The sequence below is a fragment of the Phymastichus coffea genome, unplaced genomic scaffold, assembly GCF_024137745.1.
Source record: "Phymastichus coffea isolate CEN01 unplaced genomic scaffold, Cenicafe_Pcof_1.1 PCOF00087, whole genome shotgun sequence".
In the NCBI taxonomy this organism is placed as follows: domain Eukaryota; kingdom Metazoa; phylum Arthropoda; class Insecta; order Hymenoptera; family Eulophidae; genus Phymastichus; species Phymastichus coffea.
Genome location: NW_026706898.1, coordinates 519670 through 538569, shown reverse-complemented (window position 1 = coordinate 538569; position 18900 = coordinate 519670). Strand labels below are relative to the sequence as shown.

General features: G+C 32.0%; 6 protein-coding genes and 1 long non-coding RNA gene across 12 annotated transcripts; 3 read left to right on the top strand and 4 right to left on the bottom strand.

Annotated features, from left to right (window-relative positions):
• Positions 1 to 219: 219 nt before the first annotated feature.
• On the bottom strand, positions 220 to 2769 carry LOC131669133 (uncharacterized). The gene is made up of 3 exons (XR_009302345.1): positions 2633 to 2769; positions 412 to 679; positions 220 to 357 (listed from the first exon to the last, which is right to left on the bottom strand). It is a non-coding gene; the product is annotated as an uncharacterized LOC131669133 (long non-coding RNA).
• Positions 2667 to 5405, top strand: LOC131669128 (1-acyl-sn-glycerol-3-phosphate acyltransferase gamma-like). Its single transcript, XM_058943800.1, has 7 exons — positions 2667 to 2863; positions 3740 to 3983; positions 4063 to 4235; positions 4302 to 4463; positions 4566 to 4901; positions 4968 to 5187; positions 5267 to 5405. The coding sequence occupies exons 2-7, from the start codon at positions 3800 to 3802 to the stop codon at positions 5353 to 5355; spliced, it is 1164 nt and encodes a 387-aa protein (XP_058799783.1). The 5' UTR covers positions 2667 to 2863; positions 3740 to 3799; the 3' UTR covers positions 5356 to 5405.
• Positions 5267 to 7749, bottom strand: LOC131669131 (uncharacterized). Its single transcript, XM_058943804.1, has 4 exons — positions 7611 to 7749; positions 6714 to 7091; positions 5923 to 6077; positions 5267 to 5845 (listed from the first exon to the last, which is right to left on the bottom strand). Exons 1-4 carry the CDS (start codon positions 7626 to 7628, stop codon positions 5650 to 5652), a joined length of 747 nt encoding a protein of 248 aa, XP_058799787.1. The 5' UTR covers positions 7629 to 7749; the 3' UTR covers positions 5267 to 5649.
• A 312-nt stretch (positions 7750 to 8061) lies between these two features.
• LOC131669130 (general odorant-binding protein 71-like) lies at positions 8062 to 12447 on the top strand. Of its 2 annotated transcripts, none has more exons than XM_058943802.1 (5): positions 8062 to 8272; positions 8503 to 9048; positions 9228 to 9263; positions 9336 to 9530; positions 11750 to 12447. In XM_058943802.1, the coding sequence occupies exons 1-5, from the start codon at positions 8201 to 8203 to the stop codon at positions 11789 to 11791; spliced, it is 891 nt and encodes a 296-aa protein (XP_058799785.1). In that variant the 5' UTR covers positions 8062 to 8200; the 3' UTR covers positions 11792 to 12447. The 2 variants fall into 2 exon arrangements, with proteins under 2 accessions (XP_058799785.1, XP_058799786.1); XM_058943803.1 differs by lacking the exon at positions 11750 to 12447 and adding an exon at positions 9599 to 9720.
• LOC131669129 (IST1 homolog) lies at positions 9674 to 11350 on the bottom strand. Its single transcript, XM_058943801.1, has 4 exons — positions 10956 to 11350; positions 10326 to 10884; positions 10203 to 10256; positions 9674 to 10122 (listed from the first exon to the last, which is right to left on the bottom strand). The coding sequence occupies exons 1-4, from the start codon at positions 11222 to 11224 to the stop codon at positions 9934 to 9936; spliced, it is 1071 nt and encodes a 356-aa protein (XP_058799784.1). The 5' UTR covers positions 11225 to 11350; the 3' UTR covers positions 9674 to 9933.
• A 153-nt stretch (positions 12448 to 12600) lies between the features above and the next one.
• LOC131669132 (charged multivesicular body protein 1b) lies at positions 12601 to 13954 on the bottom strand. The gene is made up of 3 exons (XM_058943805.1): positions 13830 to 13954; positions 13244 to 13709; positions 12601 to 13170 (listed from the first exon to the last, which is right to left on the bottom strand). The coding sequence occupies exons 1-3, from the start codon at positions 13849 to 13851 to the stop codon at positions 13056 to 13058; spliced, it is 603 nt and encodes a 200-aa protein (XP_058799788.1). The 5' UTR covers positions 13852 to 13954; the 3' UTR covers positions 12601 to 13055.
• Positions 13955 to 14222: 268 nt separating this feature from the next.
• Positions 14223 to 18333, top strand: LOC131669126 (fatty-acid amide hydrolase 2). 5 transcript variants are annotated; one of them, XM_058943796.1, is made up of 10 exons: positions 14223 to 14330; positions 15073 to 15103; positions 15430 to 15638; positions 15751 to 15980; positions 16057 to 16386; positions 16529 to 16821; positions 16896 to 16991; positions 17080 to 17238; positions 17306 to 17485; positions 17560 to 18333. In XM_058943796.1, the coding sequence occupies exons 2-10, from the start codon at positions 15080 to 15082 to the stop codon at positions 17647 to 17649; spliced, it is 1611 nt and encodes a 536-aa protein (XP_058799779.1). In that variant the 5' UTR covers positions 14223 to 14330; positions 15073 to 15079; the 3' UTR covers positions 17650 to 18333. The 5 variants fall into 5 exon arrangements, with proteins under 5 accessions (XP_058799779.1, XP_058799778.1, XP_058799776.1 ...); XM_058943795.1 differs by lacking the exon at positions 14223 to 14330 and adding an exon at positions 14455 to 14653; XM_058943793.1 differs by lacking the exon at positions 14223 to 14330 and adding an exon at positions 14456 to 14786.
• The last annotated feature ends 567 nt before the right edge of the window (positions 18334 to 18900 follow it).

The following is an 18900-nucleotide window of genomic DNA, read 5'->3' as shown; positions in this document are numbered from 1 at the left end:
ATGTATGTATTAAATAAAAAAAGGATTTTATTAATATTAAAAAAAATCTTATTTTGTAAATTAAAAATTAATGTTTTATTAACGTGTAATTAAAAAATCAATTTAATCGAATGATCAAAATAATTACGAACCATTCAATGAAAATATTTTGCGAGTTATCATATTTTTTATATAATGCCGTCAAGAGCTAAGTATTTCTTGTTTTACTATGACCTCTTCATTCTTCCTTGCCAGCTCTTCCATTTTAGTAGTCACGGTTCTTTCATGTTTTCAATGTACTTTGAAATACAGCAGGGATATTGAGCTCTGATAATATAGTATTTATTTGCGTTTCGCCAGCTTCTACATCGATCTTACCTAAAATATGAATTATAAAACGATCTTGTTCACTAACACAGAATTCAGCCTTACCATATAAAAAATTGTAATCATCGAATTACTGATTTGTTCTCGAATTACTCTTTGTTCACCGTGTGTTTATTGATAGATACAATAGAAAATTGTAAACATTCTAGACATTGCACCTTGAATGAACTAGCAAGTCTATATCTTTTTTTGCTACTTATGTTTCCTAAGCACAGTGACTTATTACATTTATACTGCACCAAAGTTCACGATCCAGAGTTTCCAATCCTATGATTCTTCGATCATCATATGGAATGTTGAGCTTAACATTAGACTGCAAGATTCAATTTACGAAGTAATTATTGGCACTAAGATTCATGTAATTACGCGATTCAATGATTAGTTTTTCTAAAAATTCTTAGTCACGTAAATTTCCGGGCTTATTGGAGCTACGTAAATTTTTCAGGGCCAACTGAAGTCCCGTAATTTTGGAGACGTATTTTTACGGATCTGGAAATACGCATCCTTGCATAACCCAGTAACCCTATGATCTATTACTGCCATACACACCGCGAGTGGAAAGGCGTTGACCCTTACTGTACCGTCCCTTTTTCTGTTATAAGCGCGATTTTATCGAATCTGTTTTAAAGGGATATAATCATACGAGTGACGTAAATGCGTATCTTCTAGGATAATTATTACCAGTTACGGAAATAAATTACTAAAATACGTTGCTCCAAAATTACGAGACTGCAGTTAGGCCGTCTAAAAAATTTACGTGACTCTAGTTATATAAATTATATGAATATTAGTACCAATAATTACATCGTTGAATTTATACTGTTAAATAAGCACTAGGTATATTTCAAAACGATGTCGATTATGTTTACTTTTGAGAAAAAAATAGCCGCTACGACTCACTTTATTTGTAACTCTTTTTTTCTGATCAGTTTTCTTTTTTAGATTTAAGTGAACTTTATCTCTGTGAATTTGTGCTTTTTTTTCGCTAAATGATTCTTTTTGGATTCATTTAGTGAAATTCATTTTCAATAATATAAAAAAATAATAGTGTCAAGCTATAAATTGATATCAGAAAGGTTATTTTCTATCTTCTTGCTATATAGCGACTCTCGCGATCTGTGAAACGCCAGCGCTTCGATGAATCTATGTATACGATACTTTTAACGTCATTTACAGTATTAATTTGCACACTGAGTGCAACGTTTCAAAAAGTTTGAAAAAGATGATGATTCTGTGATGGCGTTCGGTTTCATGCGGCGCAGTTGTGAACGAGCGCAAAAGAAAAGCACGAAGTTAAGGTGGCTTCACTAGATTTCGATATATATATATAGGTACATAATGAAAGAAATACGCGTTTATAGTTTTTTATTCAAGCTTTCAAAATCCACCGAAAAAATACTTCTTAACATCATTTTTGCGAACAAAATGATCAAAGATAAACTTGTATATATAATGACAGATACATATAGTAGTAGTGTCATTTATAAATACTTCTAATTTTTTAAAGAAACTTATCATTATTCCATTTAACTACATTTAGATTTTAAATCAGTAAATTTAATAATACTTGAAAAAATAGAAGTTTAACACATTTTTTAAAAGATATTTAATTGATAACTTGGTGAAAAATGATTTTCAAAAACTTACTTCAATATAAACTATCCAGTAAACAACATGATAACAGTGTAGCAAATTTGGACGTCACGTATACAAGGAATCTATCCGTTATAATTATATACAGTGATTAACTATAATAATATCAACAAATGAATAAAATTCCTTTTGAATTAAAAAAAAATTTTTTGAATAAAAAGTATGAACGGAAGTATTTATATGCATTTACAAATAGTGAAAAGGGACACTGAACGTAAAAATAAAAAGCATTATTACAAGAGAAATATATATATAAATATATATGTGTGTGTGTGTGTGTAGGTGTCTTCAAACATAACATTACGTTGTGTAATTTTATATATTTTTATTGAACTATAAATTTATTCTGTATTGTAAAAGTAAATAAGACTATATTTCTTTTAAAAGCAGATCTTATTTGACATATTTCAGATTATATTTAGATAAAAAAATTGTAAGCATGTTTACAAATGAAGTCACGCACATATGCATGTTATATCTATAGAATGGGCGTGATATGTTATACATTATCACGATGATCGTCAGTAGGTAAAAAAAGAGATAGATATAGAAGTTATATATATATATTTACACACACACAAATGCAAACTTGAACCTTGGACTTTTACGTTACCGAACACCTTTTTTATTTTGACTCGTCCTTCTTTGTAGGAGCGCTCGTTCGTAAGCGTGACTTGGAAGTTCCAATTGCAGTTGAAGAGCTAAAGTTTCGTCCTCTTCTTTTTTCATGTTCAGTCACGCTTCAGTGTCCTGACATGCTACTTGTTACAAATAATGTTTATTTAAATCGAGAAAAGAAAATAATTATTTGGACACGCACTCCCAACGGATGACGCTTTAAGAGGTAAAGTAAATTATTGCTTACATTTTTTTATCACGTGTATTTTCAACTCATAGGCAAAGTTTTCTTCCCTACATTATTACCTCCCTTCAATGAAAAAACTAGTTTCCAATTCGACTGCTACTTTTTCATTCACTACATAACCTATAGATTCTGCATAAAACATAATCGAAGTTAAATTTTTCTAATGATCAGCATGAGGACATTATGTTATTAAAATTACTAAACCAGTTTTTTGAATAAGAATGGAATAGACTAATATTTTTATAAACTCTTATGAATAAACTTTTTTTTGATTGAAAGTAAATTTACAGAAATAGGTTGAAAGTTCAAGCACTATCATGAGATGGATGTAAAATTTCATTCATGCTAGTTATAAACCGTATTATTTACTACAAGAGCTGATTTAGGTAGTTACACACTTAATTAATACACACTTATTACACTTAATAGGTAGAAGATGTTATTTTATTTTAAATAATTTTTCATTTACATTTTTTATTTGAAATAAAATTTATCTCATATGAAAAAAGTTTTTAGATAAATATAGTAAATTATACTTTTAGAAGAATTTTTTTTTCACCTGAAGATTTATAATTCTGATACTAGTCGATATTGCAAGAGATTATTAAATTATAGAAACTTATTAAGGATTGTAGATTTAATTTTAATTATGTTTGAATAATTAAAATTTTATATCTTTGAAATGGATGCCATAAACTTAATCCTATTTTATAAACATTGGATTCTACAATTAACTGTAATAAACGGTTCACAACAAATATCATAAAAGAACAATTAAGCAATTAGAATTATTAATTAGTTAAATAAGTTTCCTTTAATTTCATATCTAATAATTATTTTTTTTTTCTATTTCAGATAAAAACCTCACAAATATATTGTTTTCATCATTACCATAAGAAAAAGTCCAAACAAAAAATGGAACTACTGGTAGTTCTTTTGAAGCGTTCACGTATAGTACATCTTATGTTTGCCATTACATTCTTCACATCTGGATTAATAATAAATTTCTTCCAATGCATTCTATATTTTGGATTGAGGCCTTTTTCTAAATATTTGTATCGCAAGATTAATTATTATCTTTGTTATTCATTTTATAGTCGTAAGTAATCTTAATTTAAAATAGTTTTGTATACTCAAAACATTGCAATATTTTATTTATGATTATAATTTTATTCCAGAATTAGTATTCGTAGCAGAGTGGTGGGCAGCAGCTGATGTTATTTTGTACATTGACAAAGATGATTTTGAAAAATATTATGGGCGAGAACATGGTTACCTTTTAATGAATCATAGTTATGAGATTGACTGGTTAGTCGGATGGGTATTCTGTGATCGTGTTCAATTGCTTGGAGTAAGTTTCTAAAATTATTGATAGTAGAAAGCTTAAGTAATATTGATTTGCTAAATGTTTTTTCAGAATTGTAAAGCTTATGCTAAAAAATCAATTCAATACATCCCAACGCTTGGGTGGGCATGGAAATTTGCTGAAAGCATTTTTCTAGAAAGAAGATGGGATAAAGACAGAGAAACTATTGGTGCTCAAATAAGAGAATTAGCTGATTATCCTGATTTTATGTGGGTGAGTATTTAGATTTATATTTTTTTTACTGACATGTTTAACATTTTGCAACCATATACGTGAAAAAAATTAAATCATTTATCAAAAATATGAAATTTGCAGTTATTACTGTATGCAGAAGGTACACGTTACACACCTGAAAAAGCTGAAGCTAGTCAGAAGTTTGCACAAGAAAAAGGTCTACCTGTTTTAAAACACCACTTAACACCTCGCACAAGAGGATTTACTGCTAGTATTCCCCATATGAAGGGCAAAGTTAGTGGGATATATGATATTCAATTAGCATTCAAATCGACAGATATCAAGCCTACCATTACAAATCTTTTGCTTGGAAAAGCAGCTACAGCGCACATGTACATGAATAGAATACCCCTTGAAAGTGTACCAGAAGGTGATGAAGCAGCAGCCCAATGGTTACAAAATATTTACCAAGTTAAAGTAAATCACGAGAGTTTTTTTTCTGTGGAATTATGAAACTTTTTTAATTGATTTTTTAATATATAGGACAAAATGGCCGACAGTTTTGCCAAAACTGGAGACTTTTTTGCTACGAGTGGCGTGCCTAGAGTAGAACCGTTCAGATTGAAAAGAAGATATTGGTCTCTAATTAATAGTTTAGCTTGGGCAGTCATTGTCCTTGTACCAATGCTGTATTATCTTATTAGGCTTCTCTTATCAGGTTCAACTATGTACTTCTCGATAGGAGCTGGAATTATAATTTTATGTAAGTAATAATCTTAAAAACGATAACATAGTTTTATTATAAAACTAGACATTTATTTAAAAAATATTCGTTCTTACAGTTTTTATATTAATGAATAAAACCATCGAGATGTCGGAGATAAGCAAGAGCTCGTCGTATGGAGCAGCAGAAACAAAAAAAGCAAAATAAGAGCCTATTCATTTTATAGTGACGCGCAAATGAGAAGATGATTTTTTTCTTAATCTTTACGCTACGATTATGCGATTTAAAACTTATAATGGCGTTTGTTATGTTAATTGATATCATACACAAACACAAGCAACCAAAAGGCAGATTCTTTTTTACGTAGCTTAGAGAAAATACTCATTGTGATCATAAGATTTCCTATATTTTTGTTTTAACTTTCTACTATGACACCAGCATAAAAAAATATTGTTATTGTTATAGTAAATAACCCTTTAACTCCCATTGTATTGTATTTAGTCAATTTTGATTCTTTTCTTGCTCTTCTTCCTCTGATGAAACTTTGTTTGATTCGTGATGCTTTTCTGTGTATCCTATATCTGGTTGAGCTAAATATCTAACTGTTCTTAATTTTCCTCTCGCATCGTAGTAGCCATAGTGTCCTTTAACTGAACCATCTGGCAATCTCTCTTCTAATCTATATTGTCGATTTTCCCTGTAGATAAGTTAATATTAGCGTAGTACAAAAAAAGTAGTACAAAAGTGTTATTATTTTTTTATGTAAAAACTCACCCATCACCTGTATCATAGCCAAAGACGTAAGTTGCCGGACCTTCATGTCCTTGAATTTGAAATTCAACTCTATCGCCATCAGATGACAATTCTAACGCTTCTGCCGGCCTTTTATTCAACTTTTTCTTCCTGTTCATTTTGAATTCTTGAGATTTCTGTAATACAGATAATTATTAAAAAAAATTTGTCTGTAATTTATCAAAAAAACTACCTTACTGTTAAAATAAATTAACTTGTTCCCTCATTAGCGTTATTTTTATTTCGATAAATTTTAAAATGTTGGCTTTAAGATATGAAATTGAAATAAACAATTCTACGTACAATCACCAAAATTAATTTATTCTCCCAAAAATACGCATAGGAATTTATTCGGCAATTCGAATTGTAGTCAAGTTAAGCAATGTTCAGGCTTGATTTTTTGAAGTGATCTATAGTAGTAAATAATAATAATTTATAATAATAAATTACGAACGATTAGCGTCGTTTGTACGACAACTTCTAGATTCTTTTAAAAAAAGTGTGTCCTGTTTTCCTTATACTTTTTCAGAAAAAGTTGATCCGGTTAGAAGAAAATTCATCACTTTCAAATGATTTCATGCGAACACAGTAACAAAAATTAAGCAAACACGACGGATACACGGAATAGAAGCAAAAGTAGTCTAAAATCGAAACGCGAAAAACACAGGCATTCGTTTAGCGATTTTACAAAAGTTATTGCCCAATGCAAAACAGAGGTAACAGCCCGATCAAAGATAAGGATAAAAATGTAATAAAGGGATGGCATACGGTACCCCAGTTTCAGACTGTACAGAATGAGCAGTAAAAGGATCGTGTTCCCTGGTGTAGGTAGGTCTTTCGTCACGCATGTCCTTCGGATTCTGGTTGACGGTCGCAGGATAAGGTCTGTGATTATAGGGCACTCCGTCGTCCATCTCGGCAACAGGGAGTCCATAATAATCAGCATAATTGGACACCGCATTCGGATTGGGCGGCATCATGCGTAGCGCCGGCCTACGTCCCGTCCGGAATCTCTTTGGCTGCTCGTTGGCGATCGTTGGCACGTAGTAGTAAAAATTGAACAGACCATGGTCGCTCAGCCGATGATTCGGTGGCACGACGAAGTAATCCTCGGCGAAAGCTCGCAAAAAGCTCGAGCACGTGAGCAGAATCTTAATTCGAGAAGAAAAACAGACGCGCTCAGTCGCATTACAGCGCGTGAAAGTATAATAATTACGTGATGTCTATTGTTTCATTGTGTGCTTTTTTGCTTGGAAGTGTATACGTGCGCGACAGAGGTTTTTCCCTGCGCTCGTTGTATACAAGCTCGCGCAGCTCGGAGCAGGGGAGCCATTCAAGCGCGACGCTCGAGCCGCCCACGACGGTCGTTTTTTATCAATGTCAAGTGAAAGCCTTGGGAACGCGTGTCGAGGTTCGAACCGTGCACTTCCAAAGGATTTAATTAAGAATCTGATCCGATTTAACGACCACACATCAGACCGATACAATGCAGGTTCCACCTTCAATACAATGTCGCTCCGTGCGCCAATTGCTACATTAACAATTCGTAAACATACTGTCAATGAGGCATCGCGCCCATTCGGATTTCAGATAACGACACTTCAAAGTTGAAAATACATTAACTTGAACCTTGCCAGATAGATAGTAAGCAATGTTATAAACAGACTTACTACGAGTTTCCAAGGCATGGTCTCCGCAGTTGAGTAGCCAGATCAAAACTAAACTCTACTCCTTGATATGCATGCTCGAATGGTTCCTCAGACCGGCTCTTTCTCTCCCTCTCTCGCCCACGTACTATGGTTTCTTATTACTTTTACGATTAAAAAGAAAAAAAAAATCAGGGAAAAAAGTACATGGCGTTCAGCCGTTCACACGTTTCTTCATATTCGGAATAAAACGGCGTTGCTCAACGTTATACATGGAAAAAGCGCACGGGTAATTTATTGACGAATCAAATTGCAACTTGAATATTTGAGCAATAATGTCATCAGTCAAGCGGAATTGTCTTGAAAGCAGGAAAAAGTTTCGTAGCCACGACGTAATGAAACTTGACAGGAATAAGCTTCCATGACAGAATTCAGAATTCTGTCGAAAAGGAAGGCATATTTGCGGAAACGTCGGTTTCGAGAGAGTGACGCGTTAATGGCCCTTATGCCACTCGCGGATTCGCATAAAAACTCGACAGGGACAGTTTTGTCAACGCACTTTGATTCCAGCCTCTTTCATTTATTCCGTCGAGATCGACATTACTTTCGTGGTCATGAGATACTTCACGGCAATCGTTGCTTTTTGTCACGTCGTCGTATTTATCTCCTCCATCCAGCCTACAACGGTAAATTTTTTCATTATTTTCATTTCTTGTGCGAAATTAATGCACGCGCGTGTAATTAATCTCAGTCGAATCTACTGAAATATTTCACCTAACGCGCTCCGGCCTTCAAACGTATTTGTTTACTTTTGCAAATGCATCGCGTTAATTTTGTACCCGATAAATTACATAATTCGTGACCACACGGAAGTTTCAATACTCATGAAAAAACGTTTGAAAAACCATATCTGCAGAGCTTGAAATGCCGCACTGGCAACCAACAGAGCGACGATCAATTCCAGAAGATAATGCAAGTTTGTCGTCGTCGGCTGCTAGGTTACGACCGGGACGGTGGCCGCGAGTTCAATGGTCGGGACACCGATTCGCAAGAAAGCTCTGATTCTGACTCCGACGAGGACGTGTTCGACAATAAATTTCTGAATCTCGGCGGCAATCGTTACAACAACCGAGCACAAACTAACAGCAACAACAACGGCAACGGCAGGTATGACTATGCAGCTTCATCTTCCATGAACAGGAACACCAGCAGACGTAATTGGAATGACAGATCAGATTCTGAAAGGCCGAACTACGATACCAGCCAGTCCTCAAATAACAATAGGAGAAACTTAAGAAATAACGGATACGGATATAACAATAATAATGGCGGTGCAAGCGGATATGGTGACAACGCCAACTCCAATTCGAATTCTAATAGATACAACAATGGATACGGCAGTACGAATCGAAATAATAACAACAATGACATGTATGATAATGACGGAGAGCGCGAGCAGGCAGTAAGACACTTATTTTTCAAAGAAATTCGTCTGAAAATTGTTTCGCACTTGTCGCGGCATCGCAATGTTGATTAACATTTTTCCACAATTTCTTTGCAAAATACAGAGAGAAACGATCTATATTAGTGAGAGGAGATTTCACTATTTGTAATTCGCCGTTTTATGCATATCTTTTGCAGTGCGTCACCCAGTGCTTTTTCAATGAACTCAATCTGGTAAGTAGATTTAATACTCGAGATTTGACAATCGTTAGTAAGAATAACAAATTTCAATTTCTGGGTCGGCAGGTTGATCAAAGAGGCTATCCGGAAAGGTCATCAGTAACGAGCATAATGACAAAAAACATTATGGATCCAGAACTACGTGATTTCGTGGAGGAGTCCGTGATTGAGTGCTTCCACTACTTAGCTAATAACGGCCGACAGGAAAAGTGCCAATTCTCGCAGAATTTGCTATCGTGCTTGGCTGAAAAGGGTAGCGAGGTAAAAATCATGTTTTTGCGCGGGTTCGAAATACAAAAGAAGCGTTGAACAAAGATTATTTTTTTTAGAGATGCGAAGATTGGGACGATAATTAGGCTTTTCAATGATGATCAACTACTGCACAATTATATCTCGTTATAATCTTATGCGTATATATTGATATCGTAACATTTTATGTACAGAATAGTAAATCTTATTTTTAAAATAAAAAATTACACGATTTTTTCAAGAGAAAAAAAATAATTAAAAGCGTTATCTTACAGTTACTTTTTCTTTTGTACAAAGGCACACTCCTAACTACCTGATATCAAAGTGCGTAAGATTAACTATTAAAATACGTACAGCGTCAATAAAATTGCTTTAAAAAAATAATACTTTATGCCAGCACAAAAACGAGATATAATCACTGCCGTTTTTTCAAGTTCTCAAACCGCTTCATCAAGTCATCGAAGTCGATGTCGTCACCGTTTTCACCGCTGGCATTATTCGACGGCGGCGTATCAGTGTCTGTCGGGACGGTTGGTAAATCGGGCAGATTGAAATCGTTCATTGGCATTTTGGAGCGTGGTTGAGGCTTTGGTTTCTGATCAGACTAACAATAAAACAATAATAAATAAATATTTTTCCTATGAGAAAAATAAATGACAATTTAAAAAAATTTTTAATATTTACCTGTTTATTTAAGTCTGGTGGAAATGATCCATAAGGTGGTGGTTGATCATCATCCTATAAAAAATATATCTGTCAGTACCACAAAGAACAGTACTGAACTTTTTAAACATAAAATAGTCTTACAAGTTTTACACTGTTTAATGGAATATTATAAGACATAGCTACAGGATTAAAATTATTTTCGGTTTTCTCTGATGGACTGGATGTACTTGGCGGTGTAAATCCCATAGGTAATGAACTACCACCAGCCATGTTCATTGAATTTGGAGGAATAGGAAGCTGTGGAAATCCAATAAAGCCTACTGGTTGTGGTACACCACCACTAGCCTGATCCAAATTGTTTTGTGGCTGACCACCATTTCCCCCAATATCAATCAACATTGCATCTTGACCTTCTGCCATGATCTGAGGATCTGGCTCATACTCTACGTTATAATTTTTGGCAATTTCAATCAAGTACTTTTCTACTAATAATTTTGATGGAGACTGCACACTCATTTTGTGTTTGAGTTTTTCTGATATTGTTTGCAGAGCTTCCTCACGACAAGCATCTGTATATTGTCTACCGTACTTTGCGGTAAGGATATCTGCTATTACTTTCATCTCTTGAACATCAGTCTGTAAACGTGGGGCAGCCCAAATTATTGTTGATATGGCTTCTGACAACCCGTCGTCTAGTGTTCTAAAATAGATCACATTAAATATGATTATGATTTATAAACCAAAACCTTATTGAGAAGTGATGAATCTTACTTCATCTGTTGGATGAGACCAAAGCGAGCAAGTAATAAATCACAGTACATCTCCAGAAGTTCCATTGCTTCCACCATGTAATCCTCTCTAATAATATGTTCTACCCTAATTCTCGCTCTTTCCACTTTGCCAGCAGCAATGTAATCAGCGATTTCTTTCCTTGCCTTTTGTGCCAGCTCAGTTTTCTTCTTTTCTAAAAGCTTTAATCTGTTGATAGCTAACCTAAGGTGTGTTTTTAATTTGGTGTAATTTGGTCCACTGGAAAACATCTTGACTGTCTTGATTTATAATTATTATGTCTTTATTTGGAAGTTTGTTGCTACTTTTTTATGACTCTCGCTTGCCTGATGTCAAGTACTTAGAAGATTAACAATGATTCACAGATGAAAATACATTCAAACGCATTTACAGTTGTGCTTGTAACTGCATATCCATGCACACATAGAACCAGCATAGTACCTTATACACACGTAAACGAAATGGATCAGACGCAAAAAAGAGAACTATTTTTAGCGCGCTCATTCAAATAACTAATCAATTAATTAGAATAATTCAAACAACAATGAGCCAATCACAGTCTAGAAATTTAAGGAGGCATTGTTTTATGTTTAAGTATAACTTCAATAATGACTTAACAAATTTAGATTATTTTAATTGTTTACTTCATTATTTTTATAGTTGATTGTATTTATTTGAAAGTAAACTTAATAACATAAATGTCAATACATTGATATGCCTGAGAATACATGTAATTTAAGTGCATCATATTATTTTACCATATTATTTATTTTCAGGTTAGACCGTTGAGTGAACATGGATTTTATGCTTTTTTCTGATGTCTACAAATTGTTTCACTTATTTTTTATTTACTCAATCAATTGACAATAAACCGATGTAGAATAATAACAACCCACGTGACCATAGATCAGCCAAACTGATCACGAATAAACCGCGTCTTCATTTTTGAGATCTATCTCTTTTTTTAATTTTTCAATTTTAATAATAATTTTTATATTTTTATTATTATTATAGTAATTACTATGCGGACTACGCGCGCTAAATACTTGTCAATTAGTACATACTAAAAAAATCATGGCGGACACATTAAATAAGACTTGACTCCATAAAAATATATGAAAGTTCTTATATCTAGGTATTGTCCAGAATTTTTACAAAATCCTTTCTTTGTCGATAAAATCTACATACTGCAGGTGGATATGAAGAATGTAAGTTGAGGACACCCGATCATCAAATTTTTGCGTCATTTTTGCATCTATAATTGAAAAATTTTTTAAAAGATTTCACGACATTCAACCCTAGCTGAATGTATGTAAATATACAAAATTGAAAAAAAATTGATGAATTAATTTTGTTAAACTTATTAAGTAAATTAAAAAGAATTATTACGCATAAAAAAAATGAGAGCAAAGTAACTGTCCATGGATTACCAATATTTTTGTATTAATTAATTATCTATAAAATATTATAGTGTGGGTAGGTTCATATATTGTATCACAATTGATACAAGAAATAAATAAATAAAATATTTATTTATACTATTACATGATTCTCGAATATATATATATATTAACGATGAAAGCATAGCATTTATATTTTCAAAAGTAATTTCACTCAATGAATGTTCATTATACAATGACTTTAAAAAATAAAGTAGTGATATAAAAAATTGGATACTGGTTTTTGTAGCTTAAATTTTATTTATGTATATTTGTTAATAATTTATATTCATTAAAAATAGTAAATCTACAAGGATTTCATATTAAAGTATCATTCAATTACTCAAACAGATGAAAACCTTTTAAAAAATTATGTACCTTGAATAAAAATTCAACACAAGAATTTTAAAGTCTAAATTAGTAATAGAATCTATATTTATTTGTAACATCATGACATAGACCATTAAAATTCTTTTGTCAAATTATTTTTTTCTTTTGACTAAATTTAAAAACGCTAATGTGTATTTACGTAAGTTGTTCAGTGCACTCAATTACGCAACAAACTTTGCAAATGTTATTAAAAATATAAAATGTACATAAAATTATAATACATTTGATGTGAACAAACTTTCGCAATTTATATTTATTCTCTGAGTCTAGCCAATCGTTGAGTCAATTCATCTTGTTCTTGACTCACAGCAGTTGAAGTTCCTATACTGCCTGTCTGACCAGATGGAAGCTCCATATTTAACTCCAAACTAAGAAAGATTACAAAGTAGACATAATATAATTTTGTTTTTCTTTAGATGATCTAAACATATTAGTACATACCCAGCTTCATCAGCTACTTGCTGCATAAGCAAATCTACCTCATTTTGAGGAATGTTTGTAGTAGTAGTTTGAGACATAGCATTCTCCATATAAGAACTTTGTACATCCAAGTCTTCAAATTGACTTTCAAATTTATCCATGAGACCAGAAATCTTCTCCAAATTCATAGATTTCATAGCTGCATCCATAGCCTTGACAACACCAGCCATGGATTGCGTGACTTTCCTTGTGGTCAATGCTGTTTGTACTCTGCTTGCCACAGCATCTACTCTTGCACTCATGCGTAAGTAATTGAGAGCTTGATTCTTTTGTCTAATAGCATTTTCAGCATGAATTTTTGCTCCTTCCATATTTCCTTTCTGTATAGCCTTTTTGACTTTGGCCTTTTCTATTTTCTCTTCCTTCTCGCATTTTTTTGAATTTCGCTCAAGCTCTTTCACAGCAAATTTGAGATTAAAAAGATTTTCTAAGTAGCGTAAATGTTAAGGAAAATACGAGTATACACGTAAAATAATGAAAATACTTTATAAAACCCGTGTTAAATTAGTTATAAACAGTATATTTATCAAACCATTTAAAAGGATACTTTCCATCTGAGAGACAGACATGGCTGATTGTTCGGCCCCCGTTGTGATAGCTGTCAAGAAATTACAAAAAAACTACTTTGCGTCTGCGTCGCCGACGTAGTTGTAGGTATTATCAACTTATAGTTGATTGATTGAAACTTCCAGTCAATCTTTTTAACTATATATATGTAGCGTCTTCCAGAGGTTCTTTGTCAAGGTTCCTTTGTCATTAGTTCAAATTCAAAAATGAATCTTTGGTATCGACCTGTTACGATAACACCGATGAATCACTTGAAAATTTAACAAAATTAATTCAAAATTTGATTATATTATTAGATTTCAAAAAATGACGTAAGACGTAATAAATATGAGATTTTTCACAATTGCCGTTGGTTAAAGTGCTATCTGAATCTGACACATTAGTCATCTGGCCCTTCCACATCCCTCTAATCTATAACAGCTGATTTTTGATAATTTTTCGCAAATCCTGTTAGATGGCAACAGCTGTAACTTCTGAGCAGGTAAACATTTTATTCATTCACAACGGTTCGAGCATGGAGACTATATAGTCTCCATGGGTTCGAGTGACGAATCTTGACCAACTTGGTTTTCCGCCAACTTTGGAAGACGTAAGCCATGTAAGGTTAGAAGTCGCGGTATATATGCCTCAACGGCTCGAGCGCTGCAACGGCACAGCTCGATCAGTTCCTTCGTAATAACAGACAACTAGTGACAAGTGACAACACGATGAAACAATGATTTATTATTTATATAATTAACAAATCCACAAAACGATAAGTCTTCAGTGAATTTGATTGATCTCATACGTGAAATGTGAATAAAAGTAAGATCAGACCACATTAAGACGAAAAAAATCATTTTGAATTAATTTTGTCGTCTGAATTTCCATTGGCGTTGTTATTGTCGACTAATTCAAAAAATCACTGCTCACATGGCATTTTAGATAAATTATTCATGTAAGTTTTTTCGTATAAACTAGCGTGACGTTAGCGACGGTTCAGTTGGCTATACACGTAACAGAACTGTAGCAGCGATAAAATCGACAATTTTCATAAATTAAAATATATTACTGTCGTATTTATTTAATTTTATCAAAAATTGTTGTAAAGTTCAAAATCAAAGTGGTAAATATAATTTTTTAATAACAGATTCTTTTGAAAATCATTGAATATTGCTTGTAAACTTTCTTTTGAGTAATTCAGCTTAGTATTATTGCTTAATATTTGTTTTATGCTTTAACAGCTCAAGTATGTGTACTGCTGCAAGAGAACAGGTATGTAGTATGTATTTTAACATCAATTATTTTATTTTTCAAATTTAATGAATAATATGATAACTCGCATGACATTTTCTCTTCCAAAATTTCCAATTATACACCAAAGTATCTTTATCAATCTCATAAATATTGTCAATAGATAATTCAATAGATAATTTGAAAGATAATTAATATTGACAGTATTGTGATAAAATAAAATTCCAAGTTATACACATATATACTTTTATTCTAAATAGACAAATATATGAGATATTATCAGGCAATGAAACTTTCACTATCTCATGTTTAAGACGTATCTAATCATTAGATTTCTCTACTTTCAGTTGAGTCATACGAACAATAAAAAAATGGGTACTTTCAAAAAATTACTTCTTGAAATTGTAAAATGTATTTTCATTCAAGTCCATTGGCTGATAGATTATATTATAGATTTTCTTTTTGGTTTGTATTATGATACAAAAGCTCAAAAAGTACCACCAGTTAAAAACAAATTATTGTTAGAAAGTACAATCTCAATAGCAAAGAAGATAAGGTAATTAAGACATAAATAATTGGTTTTATAATACAGTTATATTGATATGATTGAGCTTATTATTATGATTATCATAATTTATAAACAGTTACATTAATTTTTTAATAATTAGGGAGAAAAAAATAACTGCAGAAGAAGTTGTTAGAAACTTCATTGAAAGATGTAGAGAAGTAAATGGATTACTGAATGCTATAGTTGAAGAAAGATATGAAGATGCATTAAAAGAAGCTAAGGAAGTTGATAAAATGTTGAGCGAAGAAAACTTGACTGTGGAACACTTAGAAAAATATATGCCTTTACTTGGAGTACCATTTACAACAAAGGAGAGCAATGAAGCAAAAGGTACATTTATTTAAAAAATGAATATAAAGTGTATTGTCTTGTATTTAAAAAAAAATTAATGTTTATCCATTGACAGGGCTACTCCATTCAATGGGCACCTTAAGTCGCAAAGGTCATAGATCAGATCAGGATGCTGATGTAATTGGATATGTAAAAAAAGCTGGTGCCATAATAATAGGCAAAACAAATATTCCTGAGTTAAATCAGTGGATTGAATCTAGAAATAAAGTTTATGGCCAAACGAACAATCCATATAATACAACTCGTGGTGTTGGTGGAAGTAGTGGAGGAGATGGAGCAATTGTAACATCCTGTGGTGTTCCTTTTGCTATTGGCAGTGATATTGGTGGGTCTATCAGGATACCTGCTGCATGTAATGGAGTTTTTGGACTTAAACCCAGTGAAGGTAAAAGTTGTACCTTAAAAACTCTTTAAAACTCTTAAACTTTATAACTTTGAACTTAAATTTTAAAACCTTTTAAACTTTTTTAATTAAATTAAATGTCCCTTGTATTTATAAATAAATCTTTATATAAATTTCATTTTAGGATACACGTCTTTGGTAGGAATAGGTTTGCGAAGAGAAGCGTGTTTAGATTCTATGGCAGAAGCTGGCCCTCTTTGCAAGAAAGCTGAAGATTTGGAGTTATTATTAAAAGTTATATCTGGTTCATACTTGAAGGCTCCACTTGATGTCAACTCTGTCAATTTGAAAAATATTAACATATTCTATCAAGAAAATTCAGACGACATTCGCGCAAGTAAATTAAGTTGTGCAGCTCGCAATGCTTTATCTAGAGCAATACAACACATGGAACAAATAACTGGATGTGCCACCAAGGTATATTTTCTATAAATTGAATTATTGCAGTAATTACTATATATATTATTAAAATAACAAGTGCATTTTTCAAGATAAAATTACCTGGAACAGAGTATAGTTATCGTTTGTGGCGTTATTGGATGACTCAAGAAAATTGTGATTTTCCAACTGATCTCACTAATAACAATGTAATTAAAGAGAACAAATGTTACTTCTATAAACAATTATATGGATATTCTATACAAATTAGGTATTATTTTATTTTTGCTCTAATAGGGTAAAACTACTGCTGCAGCAGAAATTTGTAAACTATTAAAAGGCAATGGTGAAGTCACTTTAGCAGCAATAATAAAATTAATTGATCTCGACTATTTTCCCAAAGAAAACCCTGAGTGGGCAAAGAATATTACTGATATAATGAAATCTTACATAGTGGTGTGTACATATATAAATTTAATTTAATTTTCTAGTATGCAATCAAAATTTGTTGATTTTTATTTAGGAAAAATTGAAGGATAATGGAGTTTTGTTATATCCTACATTCAACTCTGCAAGATATCACTGTGCACCATTTTCAAGTCCATTTAGTTTTGGATATTGGGCTATATTCAATGTTTTAAAAGTACCAGTTTGTCAGGTGCCTATGGGTTTAGATGACAAAGGATTACCAGTGGGAATTCAGGTAGAATTAATCTAATCTTTTTTAATATTCTATTTACATATTTAATGCCCAGTATACTATTTCGTTTAATCCAGGTAGTTGCTGCTCCAAATAGTGACAAATTATGTATTGCTGTTGCAAAAGAATTAGAGAATGGTTGTGGAGGATGGGTACCACCATCATAAGTCAATTTTTTTACTTCGAATTCTTTGAATTTTGAATATAATTTATTTTGCATAGATAAATTAATTTTATACACGGAAAGGATGTTTTAGTTCAGGGAAATAATGGAATTAGATAGCTACAACGTCTAACATAAATTTGAATAACAGTGATACTGAATTTATGAGATTCTAAATAGTATATAGGTGACTTAGTAAAAAACGTTTGAAGTCAGTCACAAAATTAATGGTTGAGTAAATGTTGAAACAATGAATTTTTCCAATTTATGTAGGTATGTATGTAAAGGAGTATTGGTTATAATTATGAGTTACACTATCATTATCGATAAAATCGATTTACATAATATTGATAAAATGTGTAAAGTTTTATAAATCAATATTTATATTTATTAATTATTAATAAAATTAAATAAAAAGAAATAATAATGTTCAAATTTTTTTCATTCAATACCAATCAATCATAAATTGTTTCCAATAATTATATTTTATTGATTTTGAAATATATTACTATACACAATAAGCTTATTTGCATGTAATTCAAGTAACACTTTATTCATGTCTACTACAATCTATAATTTTAATAACAAAATCGATGACTTAAAAAATTGAAGTACGCAACTGACCATCTTGTGGACTAATACATGATGTTTAGCTTGTATGTTGTGTTTCTTGAAGCTACAAGTATCTTCTTATTTCAATAATTGATGACGTACTGCTATAAATGGAATAGCCATACCAGTAGCAATAAATACGGTCATGAGCAGTGTCAACTTGTATCTGTTGTGAATGTCAAAAGGAAGATTCTTTCCTGGTTCACCACCCTCATCGTGACCATGCCGACGAATCGCACTCCTCATAAAGTTCCTCTTGGCCATAAAAATACTTTTGGCTACTTGACGTGAAGCAAACATTTTCAACTATTTTGCTTTCAACAAGTTCAAGAAAAACTGGAAAAATAAGTAAAATGTTAGTTGAAGCTCAGAAAGAAATTATATAATTGGCATAACGTGCAAAATTTTAGATTTTTATTGAAACATAATTTCACTTCGTTATGTTGTAACGAAAAAGAATATTTAATTTTTCATTATAAGAAACAACCAAAGATAAAATATTTTTTATTATCGATTTAAATGTAATTATTACGAAAAGATACGATTAACCTTAAAGAGATCTAACGTTTTGTGCGGCTGTCTCATATATATTTGTCATACACTTTAGCGGTTTATTGATATCTTTTCGAATGTATAATAATAT